This window comes from Pollachius pollachius (genome assembly GCF_949987615.1).
Source record: "Pollachius pollachius genome assembly, chromosome: 8".
NCBI classification, from domain to species: domain Eukaryota; kingdom Metazoa; phylum Chordata; class Actinopteri; order Gadiformes; family Gadidae; genus Pollachius; species Pollachius pollachius.
This window is the reverse complement of record NC_136941.1, coordinates 2136542-2158773: the sequence shown is the minus strand read 5'-3', so window position 1 is coordinate 2158773 and position 22232 is coordinate 2136542. Positions and strand designations below refer to the sequence as shown.

The window sequence follows — 22232 nt, the reverse complement described above, 5'->3', positions numbered from 1 at the left end:
CGGCTTGTAAGGCCAATCACACCCACACCTGGTGGCATAATATGTCCCCTTTAAAGGACCCCTATTGATTACCAGTGGGGAGTATTGATCGGCCATAACATCTCCCCTCTAATGACATCACAAGTGGGAGGCTCCGCCCAGATGTGTGATGGCTAGATCCGCCTACTAGTAGGGGGCAGTCCAATGAGGCTGGGGGGCGGAGCTACGTTTTGAAATGGCTTGTGATGGACAATGAACACCAACAGTGGTGATCATTGGCGGAAATGCACGTTGTGTCACACTGTTTGTTCTTGTTTCCTTAAGGGAGAAACGTCCCAGTCGGCTATTTTCTTATACTGCTTCATACATGAGTCGTCAAAAGGATTGTGCAAAAGGACCTTCTGCCTTTCCGCAATTCAGGCATTTGCCTTTTGCATTTGGTCCAAATAGTCAACGGTCTGCAACACGGAATTTGTGTTGCAGACACAAATTCCTACGATTCCTTGTAGGAAGCAGTACCGGCATGTATTATTAAAGGGGGCATATTATATCAGCAGGTGTGAGTGTGATTAGCCGTTACAAGCCATTTGAATTGGCTTGTAACGGCTAATCACACTCACACTTGGCGGTATAATATGTCACCTTTAAATAGCTGAGAGCGACGTTTGCCCTTCAAACATGTCGGTAATTAGCGTGGGTAACGTCGCTAGAAATAAGACGCTACTTGGTGCTAATGGCCGTAGCGAGCTAGCTAGCTAGCTGGGGAAGCTATGATTTTGTGTAAAGCGCTCATGTGGCGCGTGTCTCTCCCCTCAGAGACCGACGACAAGATGCGGGCCTTCGCAGAAAAGGTCTTCGCCTCGGACGCCAAGGACGAGAACGTGAGGGATGAGATCTCCTTGTTCGACATCGCCGACGACTGTCCCATCCTGCACCAGGAGCAAGCCATGCACCTGGACCTGGACGAGGACGTGGAGAAGCGGTGGGTGGAGGTTAAAAAAAACCCGGCACAAAAAGCCAGTTTGAGGCTGTTTGTTTTTTCGAAGGAGGGGGGTGGGGCCTTGTTGTCCTTTTACTTTTTGCTCGTCGGATTTGATTCTTTCTTTGAAATTGAAAACACACACAAACTGTGTTTGTGTGTGTGGGTGTGTGTCTATGTACGTGTGTGTGGGTGTGTGTCTATGTACGTGTGTGTGGGTGTGTCTATGTACGTGTGTGTGTGTGTGTGTGTGTGTGTACATGTGTGTGGGTGTCTATGCACATGTGTCTGTGAGTGTGTGTGTCCATCCATATGTGTGTGTGTGTGTTTATGTACATGTGTGTGTGCACGTGTGTGTGTGCACATGTGTGTGTGTCTGTGTGTCTATGTACATATGTGTGTGTGTCTATGCACGTGTGTATGAGTGTGTGTGTGTGTGTGTCTCTATGCACGTGTGCGCGTGTATGTGTGTGTGTGTCTCTATGCACATGTGCGTGTGTGTGTGTGTGCGTGTGTGTGTGTGCGTGTGTGTGTGTGTGTGCGTGTGTGCGTGTGCAGTAAGAAGCGGCGCCAGCGGTGCCGCACCATGGGCGTCCCGGTGGCCTGCTCCTCCCTCTCCTCTGTGGCCCCGGTGGTGGAGGTGGAGGTAGAGACTCCCACCTACCTGGAGGTGCCCGACTTCCAGAGGGTGGCCATCATCGGGGACTACGCCTCCGGGGTACGCAGCCTCCGCTGGCGGTTGTGTTGTTGTTTGCTGTGGTTTGTTGTCGTTGTTTGTTTGGGTTTGTTGTTGTGTTGTGTTTGTTGTTGTTTGTTATCATTGTTTGTTTGGGTTTGTTTTTGTTTGTTGTTGTGTTTTGTTTGTTGTTTGTTATCATTGTTTGTTGGGGTTTGTTGTTGTATTTTCTTTGTTTTGTTGCTATTTGTTGTTATTTGTTATGGTTTGTTGTTGTTTGTTGTTGTTTTTTATGGTTTGTTTATTCAAAAACCATCAGCCAGGGAAGAGGCGTGTGACAGCGGACATTAATGCACAAGTTGAGCTGAGGTAGGGTAAGCTGTGATTCGTCAATCCCAGACTGGGAGTCAGCGAATCGTTGGCCACATTGTGGCGTTAGCTTGATATACGTTCTCTGATCAGTCAGTCAGTCGATAGAGCACATTTTAGAACACAGCAGCACAAAGTGCACATCAAGGGAAACCAGAACCGGACATTTAAAATAAAAAACAAAAAGCACAATAGTTTGACTTTAATTTAAAACAAAAAGTACACGCTCCTTGGTTTAAATAAAGCAAAAATAACATGGTATGGTTGAAGACATGCCTGACAGTGTGTGATTCTATATGTATCCTGAAGTCCGGTCCACCGGCTAAGACCTGGTCCTGGGGCCGACCTAAGCCCGGTCCACCGGCTACGCCCTGGTCCTGGGGCCGACCTAAGCCCGGTCCACCGGCTACGCCCTGGTCCTGGGGCCGACCTAAGCCCGGTCCACCGGCTACGCCCTGGTCCTGGGGCCGACCTAAGCCCGGTCCACCGGCTACGCCCTGGTCCTGGGGCCGACCTAAGCCCGGTCCACCGGCTAAGACCTGGTCCTGGGGCCTACCTAAGCCCGGTCCACCGGCTACGCCCTGGTCCTGGGACGGGGTGCCAAGCTGCCCCCCCGGTTGTTGTCCCCCAACAGGAATAGAGAGCAATAAACTCCCTGGGCTTACTGTGGGTTCGAATCCCAGCAGGTGGGGTTTTGGGTTTCACCGAGGCGTGGTTGAGATTTACAGAGCGGCCTGTGCTCTGTACATACAAAGTCCCGTATCCCGGGCAACGCAGAGCCCCCCCCCCAGAGCCCAGGAGTAGAGGAGAAGGTGTAGGAGGAGAGCATTTTACTAATTAATGACTTAATTGTACAAATTAATTAATGACAACTCAACTAAACGGAGCGGGACCAAAGCTGCCCATTCTTTGCGATGATATTCATTATCAGTCATGGAAGGGATTTGAAAATGAATTACAATAGCATGAAAAGTCATGATTCCGTTTTTTCTAATGGTCGTCGACCTTTGACCCCCCCCCCCCAAAACGTCCTTCCTGCTCCGTCAGGTGACCATGGATGACTTCGAGCTGTCCTGCAAGGGCCTGTACCGCGCCATGAACATCAGGGAGAAGTACATGAGGCTGGCCTTCCAGCGTTTCCCCAACATCGCCTCCCAGTACCTGCGGGAGATGGAGGGCGAGCCCTTCCGTCCTGAGGACCAGGTCCAGCCCGGTAGGTCTCCGTGGCCCGGGACCCAGGTGGGGGGTGGGGGGAGGCTTGAGAGGACCTACACGGAGGTCTCCAGGGTTCAGGGTGCCTCTGTCCCCGGGACGTCGGGTCTGACGCCGGTTGATGCGCGGTGGCGTCCTGCTGGGGGGGATCTGAGGTGGTGTGGGTAAGGCTCCTCCTAGCCCAGCGTCGAGGTGTCCCTGAGCGAGGCGCCTCACCCTGACTGCTCCCGACGAGCTGGCCGTCGCCCCGCGTGGTCGGCACGGGAATGTGAGGCAGTATTGTGAAGCGCTTTGAGTGGGCATGGGTTAGAAAAGCGCTGTGTAAATGCAATCCGTTTATCATTTGCTAGCGCCCACGCAGTAATCGATGGATCGATCCTTTGGTTGCCTTAATAGGTTAGCGGTTAGAAGCCCTGTTTGGGGTTTATTTGCGAGGGTGTCCCGGAGGCGGCGTGCCGCCTCCACGCCGCACCTCCGCGTCTGTCGGGTCACCTCACCTCATCCATGACCTCACGGTGACGTGTCCCCCTCCCCCGCAGTCTTCACCTCCCCTCCCAAGAAGGGCGAGGACCCCTTCGACGCCAGCGCTCTGCCCAAGAACCTGGGCTACGTGGCGCGCATGAAGGACGGCGTGATCTACGTGTACGACAACCAGGCGGCGGCCGACAAGGGCCAGCCGCGGGCCCTGCCGTGCACCGACTACGACACCTTCATCGACGACATGAACTTCCTCATCGCCCTGATCGCCCAAGGCCCCACGTAAGATGGCCCGCAGGAGAGAGAGTGTGGGATATAGTCTGGGACGTGTTTGTTGTTGTTTGTTGTGTTTTGTTTGTTAGGGTTTTTGTTATTGTTTTTTGTTTGTTGTTGGGTTTTGTTTGTTGTTGTTTGTCATCATTGTTTGTTTTGGGTTTGTTTTTTGTTGTTGTTTTGTTGCTGTTTGTTGTTGTTCATTCACGCCGTAAGGATACTATCTGTTACTCTTTGTACATTAAATCGTATTATCTCGTGAAATACTTTGTAACACTTGTCCTAAAACGTGTACCGTGTTTATAACGTCACATAGTATATGATGATACGTTAGTTGAAAACGTCACTCTGTCATTTCTGGTTTGTAGAAAGACCTACACTCACCGTCGGCTGAAGTTCCTCATGTCCAAGTTCAACGTCCACGAGATGCTGAACGAGATGGAGGAGCTGAAGGAGCTGAAGAACAACCCACACAGGGACTTCTACAACTGTAGGAAGGTACAGAGTCACGCTGTAACAGCAGAACCTACATGTAACGCTGTTACGGCAGAACCTACATGTAACTCTGTAACAGCAGAACCTACAGGTTACAACGGAACCTGCAGGTTACAACGGAACCTGCAGGTTACAACAGAACCTACAGGTTACAACAGAACATACATGTTACAACAGAACTTACAGGTTACAACAGAACGTCCATGTTACAACAGAACCTACAGGTTACAACAGAACGTAAATGTTACAACAGAACCTACATGCACAGTCGGAACAAGATCACTTTAATTTAAACTCTATGATTGTAATAAAACATCTGTTACAGCAGAACGTTCTTGGGAGATAGTTCCAGTGTATGAAACCCGTCCAGGCTTCTGACTCTCTGTGTCTCCCCGGCCGGCAGGTTGACACCCACATCCACGCGGCGGCCTGCATGAACCAGAAGCACCTGCTCCGCTTCATCAAGCACTCGTACCGTGTGGACGCCGAGCGCGTGGTGCAGAACGTGGGCGGGAAGGACGTGACCCTGAAGGAGCTGTTCCAGGGCCTGAACCTGCACCCCTACGACCTCACCGTGGACTCCCTGGACGTCCACGCCGTACGTCCGCCCCCCCAAACTACACATGTTCCCGTACTGTTTTCTCCTTACGACACCGGTTCTGCTTCCTGAACTTGAGTACCGATACCACGTCTATCTTGTAACTATTAACACCAGTCGTTCTTATTGAAGGGTTCTCATACGACGACGGCATTGTACAGTCGGTTCACTTACTGTCGACAAATTGTATTTCGGAACAAGATCACTTCAATTTAAACTCTACGATTGTAATAAAACATTTGCATTCTTGTAGTCAAGTGTCCATGCCTCCATGTTCCATCCCTCTCTCCTGAAGGGACGACAAACGTTCCAGCGCTTCGACAAGTTCAACGCCAAGTACAACCCGGTGGGTGCCAGCGAGCTGCGCGACCTGTACATGAAGACGGAGAACCACCTCAACGGGGAGTACTTCGCCACCATCATCAAGGTGAGAGACTCCAGGCTCCTGTATACCATATCATATATTTAACAATTATTCGCCGTGGGGAACAGCCCCCTTGACCTTCGGCGTCCGGGGCCGTTCCCCACTATTCACGGAGCTTGAGGTGAATAATTGTTTTATTATATGCTACATATAAACACTCCAAAAATAAACAAGATAACACTTTTTGCCGGGATTTGTTTATTTTTATTAGCGGCTTATTTGTTTTTATTAGCTTGGCGAGACGACCGTCACGCAATATCCTGAGTTTATATATAGTCTATATATTTAGAGAGATAGATAACTCTGTATACAATATTATATATATAGACCTAATATCAAGAATAATGCTACATTTGATGTTGAAATATTTTTCGTTTTAGTGCCTCCATGTAAGTGAATGGAGGTTCAAAAACGAGCTCAACTACCTCAGTCACCGCCGTTTTAAAAGGGGACATATTATACCAGCAGGTGTGAGTGTGATGAGCCATTACAAGCCGTTTTGAAAATGTGCAGCTTCTGACATCACAGGTGGGCGTGTCCAGCTAGATGTAGGTAGGTAGGTAATCACACTCACACCTGGTGGTATAGTGTCTCCTTTAAAACGACTTTGTATGGATTTGATGGCAGTAATTGTATTGTGGGCTGCCTTCAACTGAGGCAACCCAGTCAAATATCAGACAATTGATATTAAAAACAAGAACCTACCCTCAGACCATCACACTAACAGAAACCAGTGGGCAGTGTGTCACTTTGACAGCCCCCCTGTGAAAGTCAGACTTTGAAGCCCTATTCGTACCATGTCCGTGGGGGGGCTGCCGACTGCATGCCCCCTGACCCCTGCAGTGCCTCGGGGTTGTCTGAGCCCAGTGCCTGACCCCCCCCCCCCCCCCGCATGTCTCCAGGAAGTAGCCAGCGACCTGGAGGATGCTAAGTACCAGTACGCAGAGCCCCGCCTCTCCATCTATGGCTGCAACCCCAGCGAGTGGACCAAGCTGTCGGGCTGGTTCGTCAGACACAAGGTCTTCTCGCCCCAGTTCAAGTGGATGATCCAGGTGCCCAGGATCTAGTAGGTTCACCCAGGTCGCCCCGTTCACCTCTCAGACATCTCCCCTGCTCATGTTAGCTCCACAGATATCATTTTGGAGAAAAGGGAGTAGCAGAGAATTATTAGAAGTCATTTGTATTTTGGAACTTTAAATAGTTGGAAAGACGGACAGAGAGGCAGAGACAAACAGAGACTGAAACAAACAAACAGACAGAGAGACAGATAGACAGACAGAAAGACAGACAGACTCACAGACAGACAGACTCACAGACAGACAGACAGACAGACAGATGTATATTTATCCCGTAAAGAGAATGTAAACTATGTTTGTGGCAGTGGTTCTTCTACGTGTTTTAAAGCTATCGTATATTACACAGTGTTAGCTTGGTTTTGCCTGAGACGTGCTATGCCATGCGTAGCCCTTCTGAGTGTCTTCCTCCGCTTCTCTCCTCCAGCGACGTCTTCAAGGCCCGGAACTTTGTTCCCCACTTCGGTAAGATGCTGGAGAACATCTTCCTGCCTGTGTTCCAGGCCACCATCGACCCCCTCTCCAACCCCGACCTCAGCCTCTTCCTCCAGCACGTGAGCACCGTTCTGTTTGACCCCTTGGGAACCATTAGCTGACCGCTCCCATCCAAGACCAAAGCCTTCTGAGGAGGCTGTGAGCCAAAGCAACCGTTAAGGTTATTTTAGTCAGAATCCGTGACATTACAGCTCCGCGGTGGAATATTTCACTCTCTCTCTCACTATGATCTCATTGAAGAACAAGTCGCTACTTTCTCTTTGCGTCAATGTCGCCGTCGTGCCACTAGAGGCCGCTAGTGTCCAAAGTAAGAGAGCGTTAAGGAGGTATTCGGCTTCAAGAGGCCGACAGATGGGCTGCGGACCCTGGGGCTCAGGACCCCAATGCCCACTCTCATCAAAGAGCACTTCTTACTCAGGGTCATCTACAATAGTGGTTCTTAAACATTTTCTACTAGTTTACCCCTTCTAAGATAACCCCCTTCACCTGCACAAAAAAATTAACATAAATAATAATAATAATGTGTGTTCTATTCGGCAGTATAAACATGAACATCAAAAGGGTGCAAATAGTCACAATTTAGTGAGAAACATGGGCCTGTGCTTCATGCAAACGTTGGCTAATTTCTCCCCACCAAAGGAGCACAACACCAGGGGAGGGTCAGAGCATGTAGAGGGGAACCCCAATCAAACATACTCCTCCTGAAACGGACCACATTTTAGTGTTTCTGGATGCTACGGACTGCTACGTGTTTTCAGATCTTCTTTTCAACCATTCGTTAATTTTCGCGATTTTCTATCGTCTAACTTCAAGAATTGAAACTTACTCAGGGGCGAAAAGTTCGCTTTTTTTAAATTATTATTTTTTTTACAATTTCTGAGTGACCCCCTGCAGTACCCCTAGAGGGACGCGTACCTCCATTTGAGAACCACTGCTCTACAGCCTCCTTGGGGGAATCCAACACCTGGGACTTGAAGCCAGAACCCCCCGGGGCACAGAGTATGTGTACCACCCTGTTCCCTTGTGTCTCGGTCTCCTAGGTGACAGGCTTCGACAGCGTGGACGATGAGTCCAAGCACAGCGGCCACATGTTCTGCACCAAGAGCCCCAAGCCCGAGGAGTGGGACATCGCCAAGAACCCGTCCTACACCTACTACATCTACTACATGTACGCCAACATCGCCATGCTCAACCAGCTGCGCCGGTGAGTCCCCCCGCCCGACGTCGCCACATTCAACAGGTTAACTAACTAACTACCAGTAGCCCTGCTCTGACGTGTGTGTGTGTGTGTGTGTCTGAGTGTGTGTGTGTGTGTTCCTGTGTGTGTGTCTGAGTGTGTGTGTGTGTTCCTGTATGTATGTGTGTGTGTGTGTGTGTGTCTGTGTGCGTGTGTGTTCCTGTGTGTGTGTGCCTGCTTGTGTGTGTGTGTGTGTGTGCCTAAATCTGTGTGCTTGCGTGTGTGTGTGTGCGTGTGTGCATGTGTGCGTGCGTGTATGTGCCTACATCCGTGTGTGTGTGTGTGTGTGCGTGTGTGCCTGCGCGGGTGTGTGCTTGTGTGTGTGTGTGCCTGCATGTTTGTGTGTGTGTGTGTGTGTGTGTGTGTGCCTGCGTGTGTGTGTGTGTGTGTGTTGCAGGGAGCGGGGGATGAACACGTTCCTGTTCCGCCCTCACTGCGGAGAGGCGGGAGCTGTCACTCATCTCCTGGCCGCCTTCATGACCGCCGACAACATCTCCCACGGCCTGAACCTCAAGAAGGTACCCCCCCCCCTAGAACCTCAAGAAGGTACCCCCCCCCCTAGAACCTCAAGAAGGTGCCCCCCGTCCTAGAACCTCAAGAAGGTGCCCCCTGTCCCTCACAGAGCAGGCCTCAACATCCACATTCAGGGCGTTTGGCAGACGCTTTAACCCGAAGCGACCTACAATAAGTACATATGTCAGAAGTAAGAGAGGCAACAATGTATCGCTGTCGGTACAGTAAGGATGTTCATAGAACCAAGTGCCAAGCACTAACAATCACTCGGTTAACCCATTCCCTGTACACAACAAAGAAAGCTAGGACAAGATGCTACACAATGCTAAGTACTTTTTGTGCCAGGACGTACAAACATACAATAAATGAGTAAGAGGAGTGTGGGGGTGTGGGATCCTAAACCTGACCCCTGACCTTTAACCCTGCTCCTACAGAGTCCTGATCTAAACCTGACCCCTGACCTTTAACCCCGCTCCTACAGAGTCCTATCCTAAACCTGACCCCTGACCTTTATCCCTGCCCCTGCTGCGTCCTATCCTAAACCTGACACCTGACCTTTAACCCCGCTCCTACAGAGTCCTATCTTAAACCTGACCCCTGACCTTTAACCCTGCCCCTGCAGCGTCCTATCCTAAACCTGACCCCTGACCTTTAACCCTGCTCCTAGCATCCTATCCTAAACCTGACCCCTGACCTTTTACCCAGCTCCTACAGAGTCCTACCTTAAACCTGACCCCTGACCTTTAACCCTGCCCCTGCAGCGTCCTATCCTAAACCTGACCCCTGACCTTTAACCCTGCTCCTAGCATCCTATCCTAAACCTGACCCCTGACCTTTTACCCCGCTCCTACAGAGTCCTACCTTAAACCTGACCCCTGACCGTTAACCCTGCCCCTGCAGCGTCCTATCCTGAACCTGACCCCTGACCTTTGCCCTTGCAGAGCCCCGTGCTGCAGTACCTGTACTTCCTGGGTCAGATCCCCGTGGCCATGTCCCCCCTCAGCAACAACAGCCTGTTCCTGGAGTACGCCAAGAACCCCTTGCTGGAGTTCCACAAGAAGGGCCTGGTGGTGTCCCTGTCCACCGACGACCCCATGCAGTTCCACTACACCAAGGTCAGAGGTCGACGCCGGGGTCACGAGCACACACAAACAGTACACGACAGATATGTGTTCAGCAGCAGTGTGTCAGGTCTTGTATCGACGCTGTTTACGCGGCCAGGCCGGGCTCCTATCCCCAAGGGAACGGTGACACCGACACACATTCACCGGGAGCTGTGTACTGAGGGCAGGTGGGCGGGTAAAAGGTGACCCTTTATACCACCAGGTGTGGGTGTGGTTAGCCAGTACAAGCCATTTTTAAAAATCTGCGTCTTCTGACATCGAAAGTGGGCGTCTCCACCCAGATGTGCGCTGGATAGATCAGTCCGCCTACCCAGTGGACCGTAGCAAACGTTGCTCATCTATCCGTAACACATCTAGGTGGACACGCCCACTTGTGATGTCACAAGAGGCAGATTTTCGGCTTGTGATGGCTAATCACACTCAAACCTGGTGGCATAATATGTCACCTTTAAAACAATGAGTGGGAATGAGTGTAGACAATGTAAAAGGGGTTGTGGGGGGGGTCGCAGCTTGGCTTTTCAGAGCTAAGAAGGGGGTCACGTTCCAGTCGAACCGCTCAGAGCCACTTGAGTGGGTAGAGGCTCTACAGGGGAACTGTGTGTGTGTGTGTGTGTGTGTGTGTTTGGTCTGACCTCTGACCTCTGGCCCCTGGGTGACCCTGCAGGAGCCCCTGATGGAGGAGTACGCCATCGCCGCTCAGGTCTTCAAACTGAGCACGTGCGACATGTGTGAGATCTCCCGGAGCAGCGTACTGCAGAGCGCGCTGTCGGATGAGGTGATCGCCGTGACAACCGCACCTCAAACACAACCCTGTCTCCCTGCTCACCTCCTAGGGCCACACTGTGTAGTAAAGCCATATAATAATAATAATAATAATAATAATAATAATAATAATAATAATAATAATAATAATAATAATAATATAGATTACAAGAGATTGGTCAAGAATAAACAAGAGGATAAATATATTTATTTAAGAGATCATCGTAGAATTATTCAAATAAAGAAATACATTATTTACATATTATTTATATAATCATATAAATTAATAAATAAACTCAAATTGCATTATTACGATACATAAAAAAGTATTTCCAAAGATCCTATGGTTCTCTAAGATCAGGTTTCCCTATGAACACATTTTATGCCGTTGTTATGCTCTGACGGAGCCGTTGTGTTGACTGTTTCCTCCCGTTCTCCTGCCGCAGGAGAAGACCCACTTCCTGGGGGCCCACTACCTGAAGGAAGGCCCCGAGGGCAACGACATCCGCAAGACCAACGTGGCTCAGATCCGCATGGCGTACCGCTACGAGACGCTCTGCTACGAGCTCAACCTCATCAAGGAGGGCGTCAAGGCCGAGTGAACACGCCCCTGTTAAAGCAGTGCCCCACCGCTCCTCGGAGGAGGAGGAGGACTTTGTCCGGTTTGTTCTGGAGTTCAAATATAATTGAAACCAACCAAAGCATGCAATAGGATATGGAAGAACAATGTGAAAAAAGTAACAATAAAAATAATAAACCAAAAATTTCGATGTTATTTTTATTTTTATTTTGCCGCACTGCCAATTTCCATCATATGCTATCGTTATCGTAATAAAATAATAACTTTGCAATACGATGGCTTATTATAGCACAAGCAGCGGTGGGAATGACTCGGACTTCAGGTTTGCGGTTCTCTGTTCTTGCACAACCTGTCAGGAACGAGAGATCGTGGGACTTGGCAGCGATGACAGCGGGAGGAGATGGGTGGGGGAGGGAGGGAGGGTGCTGACGTCCTCCCAACGCGGAGGTGGGGGGGGGGGGGGGTGGTGACGTCACCTCAACGTGGAGGATCCCGGACTGAACTTTCTCACACAGCAGCTCCGTGCAGAGGAGCGGCAGAGGGGGGGGCTCTGGAAAGCAAATCGCAATTTTTCTGTTGGGGTTTTCTCTCTTCTTTTTTTTTGTCCCACCGCGTATCTTGTCCTCCTAGCGGGACGCCAGGAACGAGAGTCGGTCTCGAGACGGTCGGATTAAACTTTCCTTGTGGAGATAGCGGATAGAGCGGCAGCTCGGATACGAGGCTAGTTGGAGAGCTAACGCTCCTCTGGACCCGGGGACCGAACAGGGATGTGTTCTGCTTTTCTTTGTCATTGCGATATGTTGGAGGTATGTGAACACTCTCAGCCGCACACGCTCGACCCGAGGTTCGCTGTTCGCTCCACCGCTGGGTAAACAAGCGGCCGCAACGGTTCAAAATTGGAGTTTAATTGACGTGTGTGTGTGTGTGTGTGTGTGTGTGTGTGTGTGTGTGTGTGTGTGTGTGTGTGTGGTGCCATTCATTCACATAAAGTTAGACATTTGTTCTAATTTGCTCGTAAATATGTCACTCTTTCGAAGGCTTCACTGTTGATCAATTCGTGGACCATGCTTAGTTACAGCACATGTATTAGTTGATTATAAAAAAAAGGCCCAGAGGAGATTAAATCAAATCAATAACCAATTATTTCTCTCACACACACACACACACACACACACACACACACACACACACACACACACACACACACACACACACGATGGATATTAATTAAGGAATGAATCACATACCACGACTAAGTATCGTAATTGCTTTTCGGTGTTTGAACAGCGAGTCTGATCCCACACTCGTCCAGGAGAACCGGATCCTAACCTGTTAATAACACAGTAAACAGAGAATGAATCACACACAACAATCCCTCTGTCTCTGTTGTTAGTGGTCGCTTTAAAGATGTTCGCGTTATGTCTTCTCCGGTTCATCCGTTGGATGGCCGACAGTGGGGTGTCATTACGCCAATGTACAGGCGCTGTTGTGGCGCACCGCTAACGCGCCGCTCTCTTGCCGCGCCCCTCTCCTGCCGCACCGTGGCTCCTGTGGCCAACACCTCTACAAGTTCGGACTTGCAGCAATTCTTGAGTTGGGCGTTTGAAGGTGTCATTAGGGTTTAAATTAGCCCCGAGCCGATGACAGGGTAACAACCCATGTATACGTTGTCTGGTTTCTACCACGGTGACTCACGAAGTTTCACTGGTTTTACAACCATCTGTGTTTCTGTCCGTTGTTGCGGCACATCCTAGACGTGTGGTTTGTTATCAGTGCGGTTTGTCATCCAGTCTTGTTTACAAACCGCCCAGCTGTCAGTGCAAACTGGCAGTTTGAAAGGGTGTGAAGGAATGGCCCCAAGAAAGGCAGTTTTAACGCTGCTCGTGTTTCACGGCAGCGGTTTGGATATCGGCACCATAATTATGGACCGATCTGCTGATCCTCCTTCCTGCCTTTCAGGAAACGCATGACGGGCATTCCGGTGTGGCCTACTACGTAACCACACACACACACACACACACACACACACACACACACACACACACACACACACACACACACACACACACACACACACACACACACACACAAGTGGGTCAGTATTGAAGTATTTACGTTGCAAGGTTTGTAAGTGAGTGCGTGATATTCAGACATTCCTCTAGTCTCCACCATACGTTACATTTAGGGCAGACCAAACAAAAGACTATCCCCATTATCCACGGGAATAGCTGGGCTGGGCTATGCTTTGGGTGTGGGTTCGAATCCCTCCCTCCACCGTGCTCAGAGGCTCAGCGGAAACACTTTTTTTCCCCACGTCTCTCGTTTAGACGTTTTCGACGTGGCCAGGAGTTTTTATATTAGAGAGAGAGAGAGAGAGAGAGAGAGAGAGAGAGAGAGAATACATTGCAGGAGCTGGGTTGTTTTTCCCCCACCAGAAGGTTGTGGGTTTCCCCAACATCTGCCTGCCACAGACGACCTCGGGCAGAGCTGGGACCCTTCTCCCTCAGTGACTGCCATGGGTGTTGGTGACGTGATGAAGGGGCCAGCATATACTATGCATCGCATTTATCTTAAAGGAATTAAGCAGTCTTTCCCCATGCCGAAAGATTGTGGGTTCAATCCCCAATATATGTCTCCGACACCCTTGAGCAAAACTTAAGACCGCCCCCCCAACAACCGGGTGAATGCGGTGTTGATGTGATTCATGGGGTCATACATTCTCCACATTGTCATGTTTAACGACATGACTCGTGAAACATGATGGCGGTATCCCACGTTGGCGTTCAGGGTTGGCAGGCTTGTTGTCGCTGGTTCAAACCTCGACGGTTTGAACCAGTCGCCACCAGTCACGCCAAACTTCCGCCTTACTTTCCATACACCGGCCGGCGTGGGAATGTTTGGTCAATAAAGTGCATTGTCCTTTGTGGACGGTTAGCGGTAGACGAGAAGTAAACTCAGGGGCTCCCTCTAAACCTCATCACGTCAAGATGGTTCCGACTTTAGTCTGTCCTCATCTGAACGCCGGGTGAAAAGAGAACAGCACTTCTATTTTTGTATTGCTCAGAACATGCATGCATTCATATTGTCTGTGAGCCAAAGGGAAATTGAGTTAATACATTTTATTTTTTAGGGGAACAACCATCTGTGTTCCGCTTTTGTGTACACACACACACACACACACACACACACACACACACACACACGCACACGCACACGCGTCGTGTATGTGTGTTCCATGTACATAAACATCTGCTGGTGGCTGTCATTTTTACTGCTGTGTAGCTAGCTAACACCACGGAGCTAGCGGTCTAGATTATCAGCGTTTCAGGGGATTCCCCCCGCTATCGGGAAAGGAGCAATGATTAAATGACATGTTCCTGTAAGTGTCACGCTAGCGGGACGTACTTTGACCTGTACCTTCCAGAGCTTTTTAAGGTCTCTGTCCTGCTCAGAGACAGAGACTGCTACTGAGACTGTTGATCACTACTTAGAACTACAGATCACTGCTAAGACCTACATATCACTACTTGGAACTACAGATCACTGCTTAGAACTACACATCACTGCTTAGAACTACACATCACTGCTTAGAACTACAGAACACTGCTTAGAACGACATACCACTGCTTATAACTACAGATCATTACTTAGAACTACAGATCACTACTTGGAACATCACTGCTTAGAACTACAGATCACTGCTTAGAACTACAGATCACTGCTTAGAACGACATACCACTGCTTAGAACTACAGAACACTGCTTAGAACTACAGATCACTGCTTAGAACTACAGAACACTGCTTAGAACTACAGATCACTACTTAGAACATCACTGCTTAGAACTACAGATCACTACTTAGAACTACAGATCACTACTTAGAACATCACTGCTTAGAACTACAGATCACTGCTTAGAACTACAGATCACTGCTTAGAATGACATACCACTGCTTACAGTGGTGTGTTTGTCTGTTTTGGCCTTGAGCTGATGTGAAGTTTGAAGTAGAAACATTTTATGTTTCACTCACCTTGTTAGAGCGACTGTAAACGTTGCCATGGGATTTAACTTGTATGCTTTATTTCAATGTTCTAGGTTTAAACATTCAAATATGTGTGTCTGATATACAGTCCCTCCAGAGAAATGCAGCGTTTTTTTGTGATTGTTGTGGCCAAAAATCCTTGGTTATGCGGCACGTTTTCTTTAAAAATGCGATGAAATATGCGGCATATTTATGCAATTTTATGTGATGAAATTGCGGGAATTGCAAAAATTGCGGGAACTAAATTTGAAAAAATGCGGCCCCTGCATGAAAATGCGGACTTTGGCTGATTATGCGATTGCATAATCGCGATTTTCTGGAGGGACTGGATATATGCTTCTGCACTCAATTCCTAGCGGAGGCAGCGTTTTGATAATGAAATGTGTACTCTTGGGTAATCCCCATTTAGGACCCCTTTCTTGTCCGTGTATAAATGAGCGTTTTGAGACGCTCCCGCTGAGGCCCACGTAACGGCGAGGCGAGGCAGTGCTGGTAGAGTGCCGGGCTTCGACCTTCTAGTGATCGACCGATATATCGGCCGATATTTGCGTATTTTTTATGTGTATCGGCATCGGCCGATTTTTTTTGCCTATTTCAACTTTTTTTTTCCGTCACTTTTTTTTGGGGTATGATTTATAGACAGTTCAATAAATGTTCCTTTTTTAAATTTAGGCTTGTAACATTTGTAATCATCATTGTGTCATTTTTATGATGCTAATTCTGGGAGCAAAAGCAATATCGGCTCCAAATATCGGCTAAAGAAAATCGGTATCGGCGTATCGGTCATCGACTAAGGCTGGTATCGTAATTGCTTTTCGGTGTTTGAACAGCGAGTCTGATCCCACACTCGTCCAGGAGAACCGGATCCTAACCTGTTAATAACACAGTAAACAGAGAATGAATCACACACAACAATCCCTCTGTCTCTGTTGTTAGTGGTCGCTTTAAAGATGTTCGCGTTATGTCTTCTCCGGTTCATCCGTTGGATGGCCGACAGTGGGGTGTCATTACGCCAATGTACAGGCGCTGTTGTGATACCTACAAAATCCATATCGGTCGATCCCTAATCTAAGCAGACCGCCCCCCTGCTGAGAACATACGTCTGGCACCCCTCACCTCCACCTGCAGGACACGACCTGACGGGGTGCTGCTGCGACCTGTTCCTTAACTGCCGCGTGTGATTGATTGAAGCTCTTTGTGTGTGTCTTACCCTTCCCTTTTCAGGCTGTTTGTGAAAGGAGCAGGCGGGAAGGGAGCTACGTGTGCTAGTCTGTTCAGCGAGGAGACGCGCCCAGCTCAGGGAGAAAGACCTGACCATCAATCACACCTTCTGGATTAACCAATAAGGAATAAGGGAGTGGGCCGGGGCAGGGTGCCCTTCGCCGGCGTTTGATTGGTCGGGCCCCGGAGTTCAACCGATGGATGAGTGATGAGGATGAGCTGGCGGCCGCCCCACTGCACAGCGCGCTGGCCCAGGGGCTGGAGCAGGTGAGGAGAGGGGGGAGCAGGCTGGCGGCCATGCAGAAGCAGGCCAGCCCCGCCTGGCAGCCCCACGGGGCGGGGGGGCCCACGGAGCTGGGCTCCAACATACGGCAGAAGATCTCTCAGTGGGAGGGCCGCAGTCAGCCCGCCGCCGCCGGCAAGCCCCGGCCCCCCGCCTTCACCCGAGCTCTGTCCGCAGACCTCCTTGGTGGTGGTGCGGGTGGTGCGGGTGGTGCGGGTGGTGCCGGTGGGGACGATGCCCTTCGAGACCCCTCACGGGAAGCAGCCCTTTGCAGAACCAAAAGCCTGGCCTTGGACTTCCGGGAAACGATCCAAGAACCGACGGGACTCAAACCGGTCGGGCGGAGGTCGGAGCCCTTCCAGAGAGACTCCCCGGGAATATCCACCTCTGTCCTGGACAAGAGGCCCTCGCTCTCCCCGGCTCTCCGGTCGTCCCCCAAGGGGGTCCCCCAGACCACGGCCCCCTCGGGTAAACGAGCCACCGTCCCGGCCGAAGGCTTCCGGGACACCCCCAGCCGGCCGGTGCCCCAGCCCGAGCGACCCCCCAGGGACGACCCGGACCCCGACGACAACATGCCCGCGGGGAACTTCTACACCAGCCGGGGGTTCTGGCGGAGGCTGGAGGGGAACAAGCTGCTCTGGGAGAAGGGCCTGGGACCCCCGGAGAACCCCCAGCCACCCCCCAAACCCCTGAGGACGTTCCAGTACCTGGAGACCAGGGGCGGGGCAGCGCGGCCAGGCCAGGGGCTCTCGGACTCCAGGGGGGGCAGGGTAATAGCCCGCCCGCCCGACTTCCCCCCCCCACCCTGCCCCGTTGACAGGTACAACGGGCTGTCACGGTACAACAAGAACAGGTGAGCGGATCCCCGTTCGCTTTCAGGGCATTTAGCAGACGCTATTATCCAGAGCGACTTACGATAAGTACATTTGTAAGGCGAGAGAAACTACAATATATCGCTTTGATACAGTAAGGATGTTCGTAGAACCAAGTGCCAAGCACTAACAATCGCTAGGTTAACTCATTCCCTGTACACAACAAAAATAGCTAGGATAAGATGCTACACAATGCTAAGGACTAGGTTTGAGTGCAAGGACGTACAACATACAATAGGTGTACATTAAGTGCCAGGACGTACATCATACAATGAGTGCGTAAGAGGGGTGGGAAGGAAGGCTATGCAGAGTCTACAACAACACCAGATGAGCGGATCACCTTTTCGTCGCTCGGCAGGTGAACCAGTGCTTGTATACTCTTGCTTGCTGGTTGCGTAGCAAGTCTGTCAACAAGTCTGTTCACTTCCAACCCAGTGCAGCGTTCCAGATGTGCTGCGTCTAGAGATGAATGCGGTCGGTTGACCTAGGCAGACGATCTGCTTAGCCGTGCAGTACACAGCAGTATTGTCACCGTTGTGTATCAGCCTCCCTGTATATTTAGTACCTTTTTGTGCATTTGTCCATTTTATTTTCTCTCTCTAACTTGTTAGGAGTAATATCTAAGGATCATATAATTGGTCACATCTGTATCTGGAATCGTGTATATAATATGACACATTCTCATACAAGGCTTATAAGAAATGTTTTAGCCAAAATAAACTTAACTTTAGGAATGGTGCTCTAGTCTTTAAATTGGATTGCTTTTGGAATGGTGAGAAACAAGGGTTCTAGTGCGGATAGAACTAGGGAACAGGGGTTCTAGTGCAGATGGAACTAGAGAGCAGGGATAGAACTAGGGAACAGGGGTTCTAGTGCTTGAAGAACTAGTGAACAGGGGTTCTAGTGCGGGTAGATCTAGGGAACAGGGGCTCTAGTGCAACTGGCACTAGAGAGCGGGATAAAACTAGGGAACAGGGGTTCTAGTTCAGATGGAACTAGGGAACAGGGGTTCTAGTGCAGAGTGAACTAGGGAACAGGGGTTCTACTGCAGATGAAACCAGGGAACAGGGATATAACTAGGGGTTGAAGGGGAGATGGAACCCTTCGTGCCTGGATGTTGGCTGGATTCCAGGTGTGATGTCATCTTCGGTGGCCTAGTTCCTCCACTCCTGGGGTTGAGCTTTGGCTTTCTACAGCCAGACACCAGTTAACTCTTCAGTGTCTCCACTCCACTCTGTAACCAAGATGCCCCATTGGCCAACACCTCACTTTCGATTGATGGTTTAATCATTTAGGCTTTAAAATCTCAACACTAATCACAAAAACCATGACAAGTTACCAGAGTCCAAAATGATGTTTTGAAAGAGCTTGCTTTATCCGACAAGCAGCCAAGAAACAAAGCTATTACAAAGCTATAACATAGCTGGATCATCAATTTATTATGATCCATGAAACAAATATTTGAATATAAATGCAAATTAATGAGCATATGTTTGTTATTTGTATTTGAGGAATGACTTGAATAATTGATCGATTATCCAAAATGGATTCGCTGCATTTTCTGACAGTCGATTAATGGATGAATCGACTCAGCCCTAACTTTACGTCACTTTGGGTAAGAGCATCAGTAGAACAAGATATAGTCATAATGGAGGTTATATTCAGATGTAATAAGATCTCTTCTTTATTTTTTGTACTCGCTAGGTGCTAGCTCTGTCACTGTGCTAACAGGAACCTTTCCTACTATGTTGAATAGATTGATCAGACTAATTGTTTCCACTTCAAGGCGGGACAGATCTAACTAGACATGCTGGCTCCTCGTCCCCTCCTCTTCTCACCTCCTCTTCCTCACCACCTGTGCAGGAAGTCCTTTGAGTACGAGGACGTGTCGCACATCACTGTGAAGCAAGGCATGCTGGGAGACGAGGAGGGGCTCTGCCACGCCCACTCGGAAGACAACATCTACGAAGACATCATCTGTAGGTCCCTGAACATAGAGGGATGACCACAGACATGTCTTATAGAAGATGACCACAGACAGGTCTTATAGTAGACGACCACTGACAGCTCTTATAGAAGATGACCACAGACAGGTCTTATAGTAGATGACCACAGACAAGTCTTATAGAAGATGACCACAGACAGGTTTTATAGTAGACGACCACAGACAAGTCTTATAGAGGATTACCACAGACGGGACAGGTCTTATAGTAGAAAACCACAGACAGGTCTTATAGTAGACAACCACAGACAGGTCTTATAGTAGATGACCACAGACAGGTCTTATAGTAGATGACCACACACAGGTCTTGTAGTAGACGACCACAGACAGGTCTTATAGTAGATGACCACACACAGGTCTTGTAGTAGACGACCACAGACAAGTCTTATAGTTGATGACCACAGACAGGTCTGGTCTTCTCATAGTAGATTACCACAGACAGGTCTTATAGAAGATGACCACAGACAGGTCTGGTCTTATCATAGCAGATTACCACAGACAGGTCTTATAGTAGATGACCACAGACAGGTCTGGTCTTATCATAGCAGATTACCACAGACAGGTCTTATAGTATATGACCACAGACAGGTCTGGTCTTCTCATGGTGGATGACCACAGACAGGTCTTACAGTAGATGATCTTCTCATGGTAGATGACTGAGCAGAGCTCCTTCCATGATGTTTTATTTTCTTCTGAGACTCCGCTGGGTCTGCTTTAGCATCAATGCAGTGCATTACCGCTGAACAGACCTTTCCATGTCTGGGATCTAATGGCTGCTAATGGCATCGCCCGTTCCTGCCATAGTACTCGTTCATTGCTCTGACATGCAGTTTTGGGAAATCCTGTATTGACGATACCGTGCAAAAATCGGAATATGATTACGTAAGTGGTCTGCCTTTCTCTTTAGAATAAAATAGTTGCATTGTATGGCTCAATTTTCAGTCCTGGAAACACTTAGTTCTACGGGGTAAGCTTAAAGGAAGACGATCCGGTTTGAACCCGTCTTGTCTTCATCTTTGTTTCCGTCGTCATCTTGTTGCCTTGTTGCTCCAACGTGTTTCGTGTCATACTGCACCACAGCTGTTACCCTAACCTCTGACCTTCCCCCCCCCACCGCTCCAGCTGAGGGCCCCAGGGAGAGCCCCTACAAGGACGCCAAGCTTTCGCCCATGTGCCTCCCCCTGGGAAGGGCCCGTCCCCGGCCCTCCACCCTCTCCCAGAGGGACCACCACCGGGGGCCCAAGGTATGGAAGGAGGAGGGGTGTCTGGGTGGTGGGCTGGGGGCTACGTCCTCTCAAAGACCTACCTGGGTGGTGGAGGCCTCGAGTAAAAGTGTCTGCAGATCAGGGGCGTAGCCACATGATACAGCCCCCCGAGTACGAAAAAATAAATAAATAAACCCTAAACGGAAATGGTCTAAAATGAAATATATGGACTATCAGTTTGATCTAACTTTGACTTATTATTCTTATCCAAAGTGTTATATTTTGACATCCTGAATAAGTATTGCACTTAAAATACCCCCCCCCCCCCCCCCCCCCACAATCAAGTGCCACCCCAAATATAAGGCTGGTCCGAGCTGGCCACCACAGTAGTAATATCCTGCTTACGCCCCTGCTGCTGATCATAGTGATGTAATAACCTATCTACTGGTTATAAATGTGGACCAGGCTTAGAGTACCCCCCTTCAGGGCGCTTAGTTGTGACACAAGACTAATTCAAACCCAACCGGTTTGGACTCGTCAGGCGTCGTCCAAGCCCCACACCCTACGAGACCACCCAGCCCGGCCGAACAGGAAGGGTCCCCAGAAGACCCTGCCCCCCAACGTCTCAGCGCTGCTGGACACCCCCAAACCGGCCGGCCCCCGGCGCTCTGCCACCCAGAGGGTACCCCGGCAGCCCCCGACCCAGGCTCAGGTAAGACCCCCCAGGACCCTCTCGACCCCCAACCCTTTAGACCTGGGTCTAGAACCATCTAGACCTCGACCCCCCACCCTTTAGACCTGGGTCTAGAACCCTCTAGCCCTCAACGCCCAGCACTTAGACCTGGGTCTAGAACCCTCTAGCCCTGGCTCTAAAACCCTGTACAAGACCCTTAACCCTTTAGACTGGGTCTGAAGCATTTGAACCTGGGTATAAACCTCCTAGTCCTCGGACTAAAGTCCTCTAGACCTAGACCCTCAACTCTTTGGACCTGGGTCTAAACCACTTGGACCTGGGTCTCCAACCTCTAGACCTGGACTAGAACCCTCTAGACCTTGACTAAAACCCTCTAAACCTGGACTAAACCCTCTAGACCTTGACTAAAACCCTCTGGACCTAGACTAGAACCCTCTAGACCTTGACTAAAGCCCTCTAAACCTGGACTAAACCCTCTAGACCTTGACTAAAACCCTCTAGAACTGGACTAAACCCTGTAGACGTTAAGTAAAACCCTCTAGACGTTGAGTAAAACCCTCTAGACCTGGACTAAACCCTCTAGACCTGGACTAAACCCTCTAGAACTGGACTAAAACCCTCTAGACCTGGACTAAAACCCTCTAGACC

At 49.7% G+C, this 22232-nt stretch overlaps 2 protein-coding genes across 4 annotated transcripts in view; both read left to right on the top strand.

Moving 5' to 3' along the window:
* Positions 1-770: 770 nt before the first annotated feature.
* ampd1 (adenosine monophosphate deaminase 1 (isoform M)) lies at positions 771-11623 on the top strand (the record flags this gene model as incomplete). 3 transcript variants are annotated; one of them, XM_079742388.1, is made up of 14 exons in its annotated part: positions 771-961; positions 1517-1676; positions 3051-3216; positions 3755-3974; positions 4334-4463; positions 4864-5058; positions 5354-5485; positions 6385-6548; positions 6983-7109; positions 8091-8254; positions 8685-8805; positions 9742-9915; positions 10589-10699; positions 11133-11623. In XM_079742388.1, 14 exons carry the CDS (start codon positions 771-773, stop codon positions 11286-11288), a joined length of 2211 nt encoding a protein of 736 aa, XP_079598514.1. In that variant the 3' UTR covers positions 11289-11623. The 3 variants fall into 3 exon arrangements, with proteins under 3 accessions (XP_079598514.1, XP_079598515.1, XP_079598516.1); XM_079742389.1 differs by having other exon boundaries at positions 771-965; positions 1524-1676; XM_079742390.1 differs by having other exon boundaries at positions 771-1013; positions 1605-1676.
* A 114-nt stretch (positions 11624-11737) lies between these two features.
* dennd2c (DENN/MADD domain containing 2C) overlaps positions 11738-22232 on the top strand; it is a 27045-nt gene continuing 16550 nt past the window's right edge. Inside the window, exons 1-5 of the mRNA XM_079742543.1 lie at positions 11738-12072; positions 16532-17664; positions 19547-19662; positions 20808-20929; positions 21432-21602. Of these exons, the coding sequence (XP_079598669.1) occupies positions 16730-17664; positions 19547-19662; positions 20808-20929; positions 21432-21602 (1344 nt within the window). The 5' untranslated portion in view covers positions 11738-12072; positions 16532-16729. The remainder of the gene's footprint in view (positions 12073-16531; positions 17665-19546; positions 19663-20807; positions 20930-21431; positions 21603-22232) is intronic.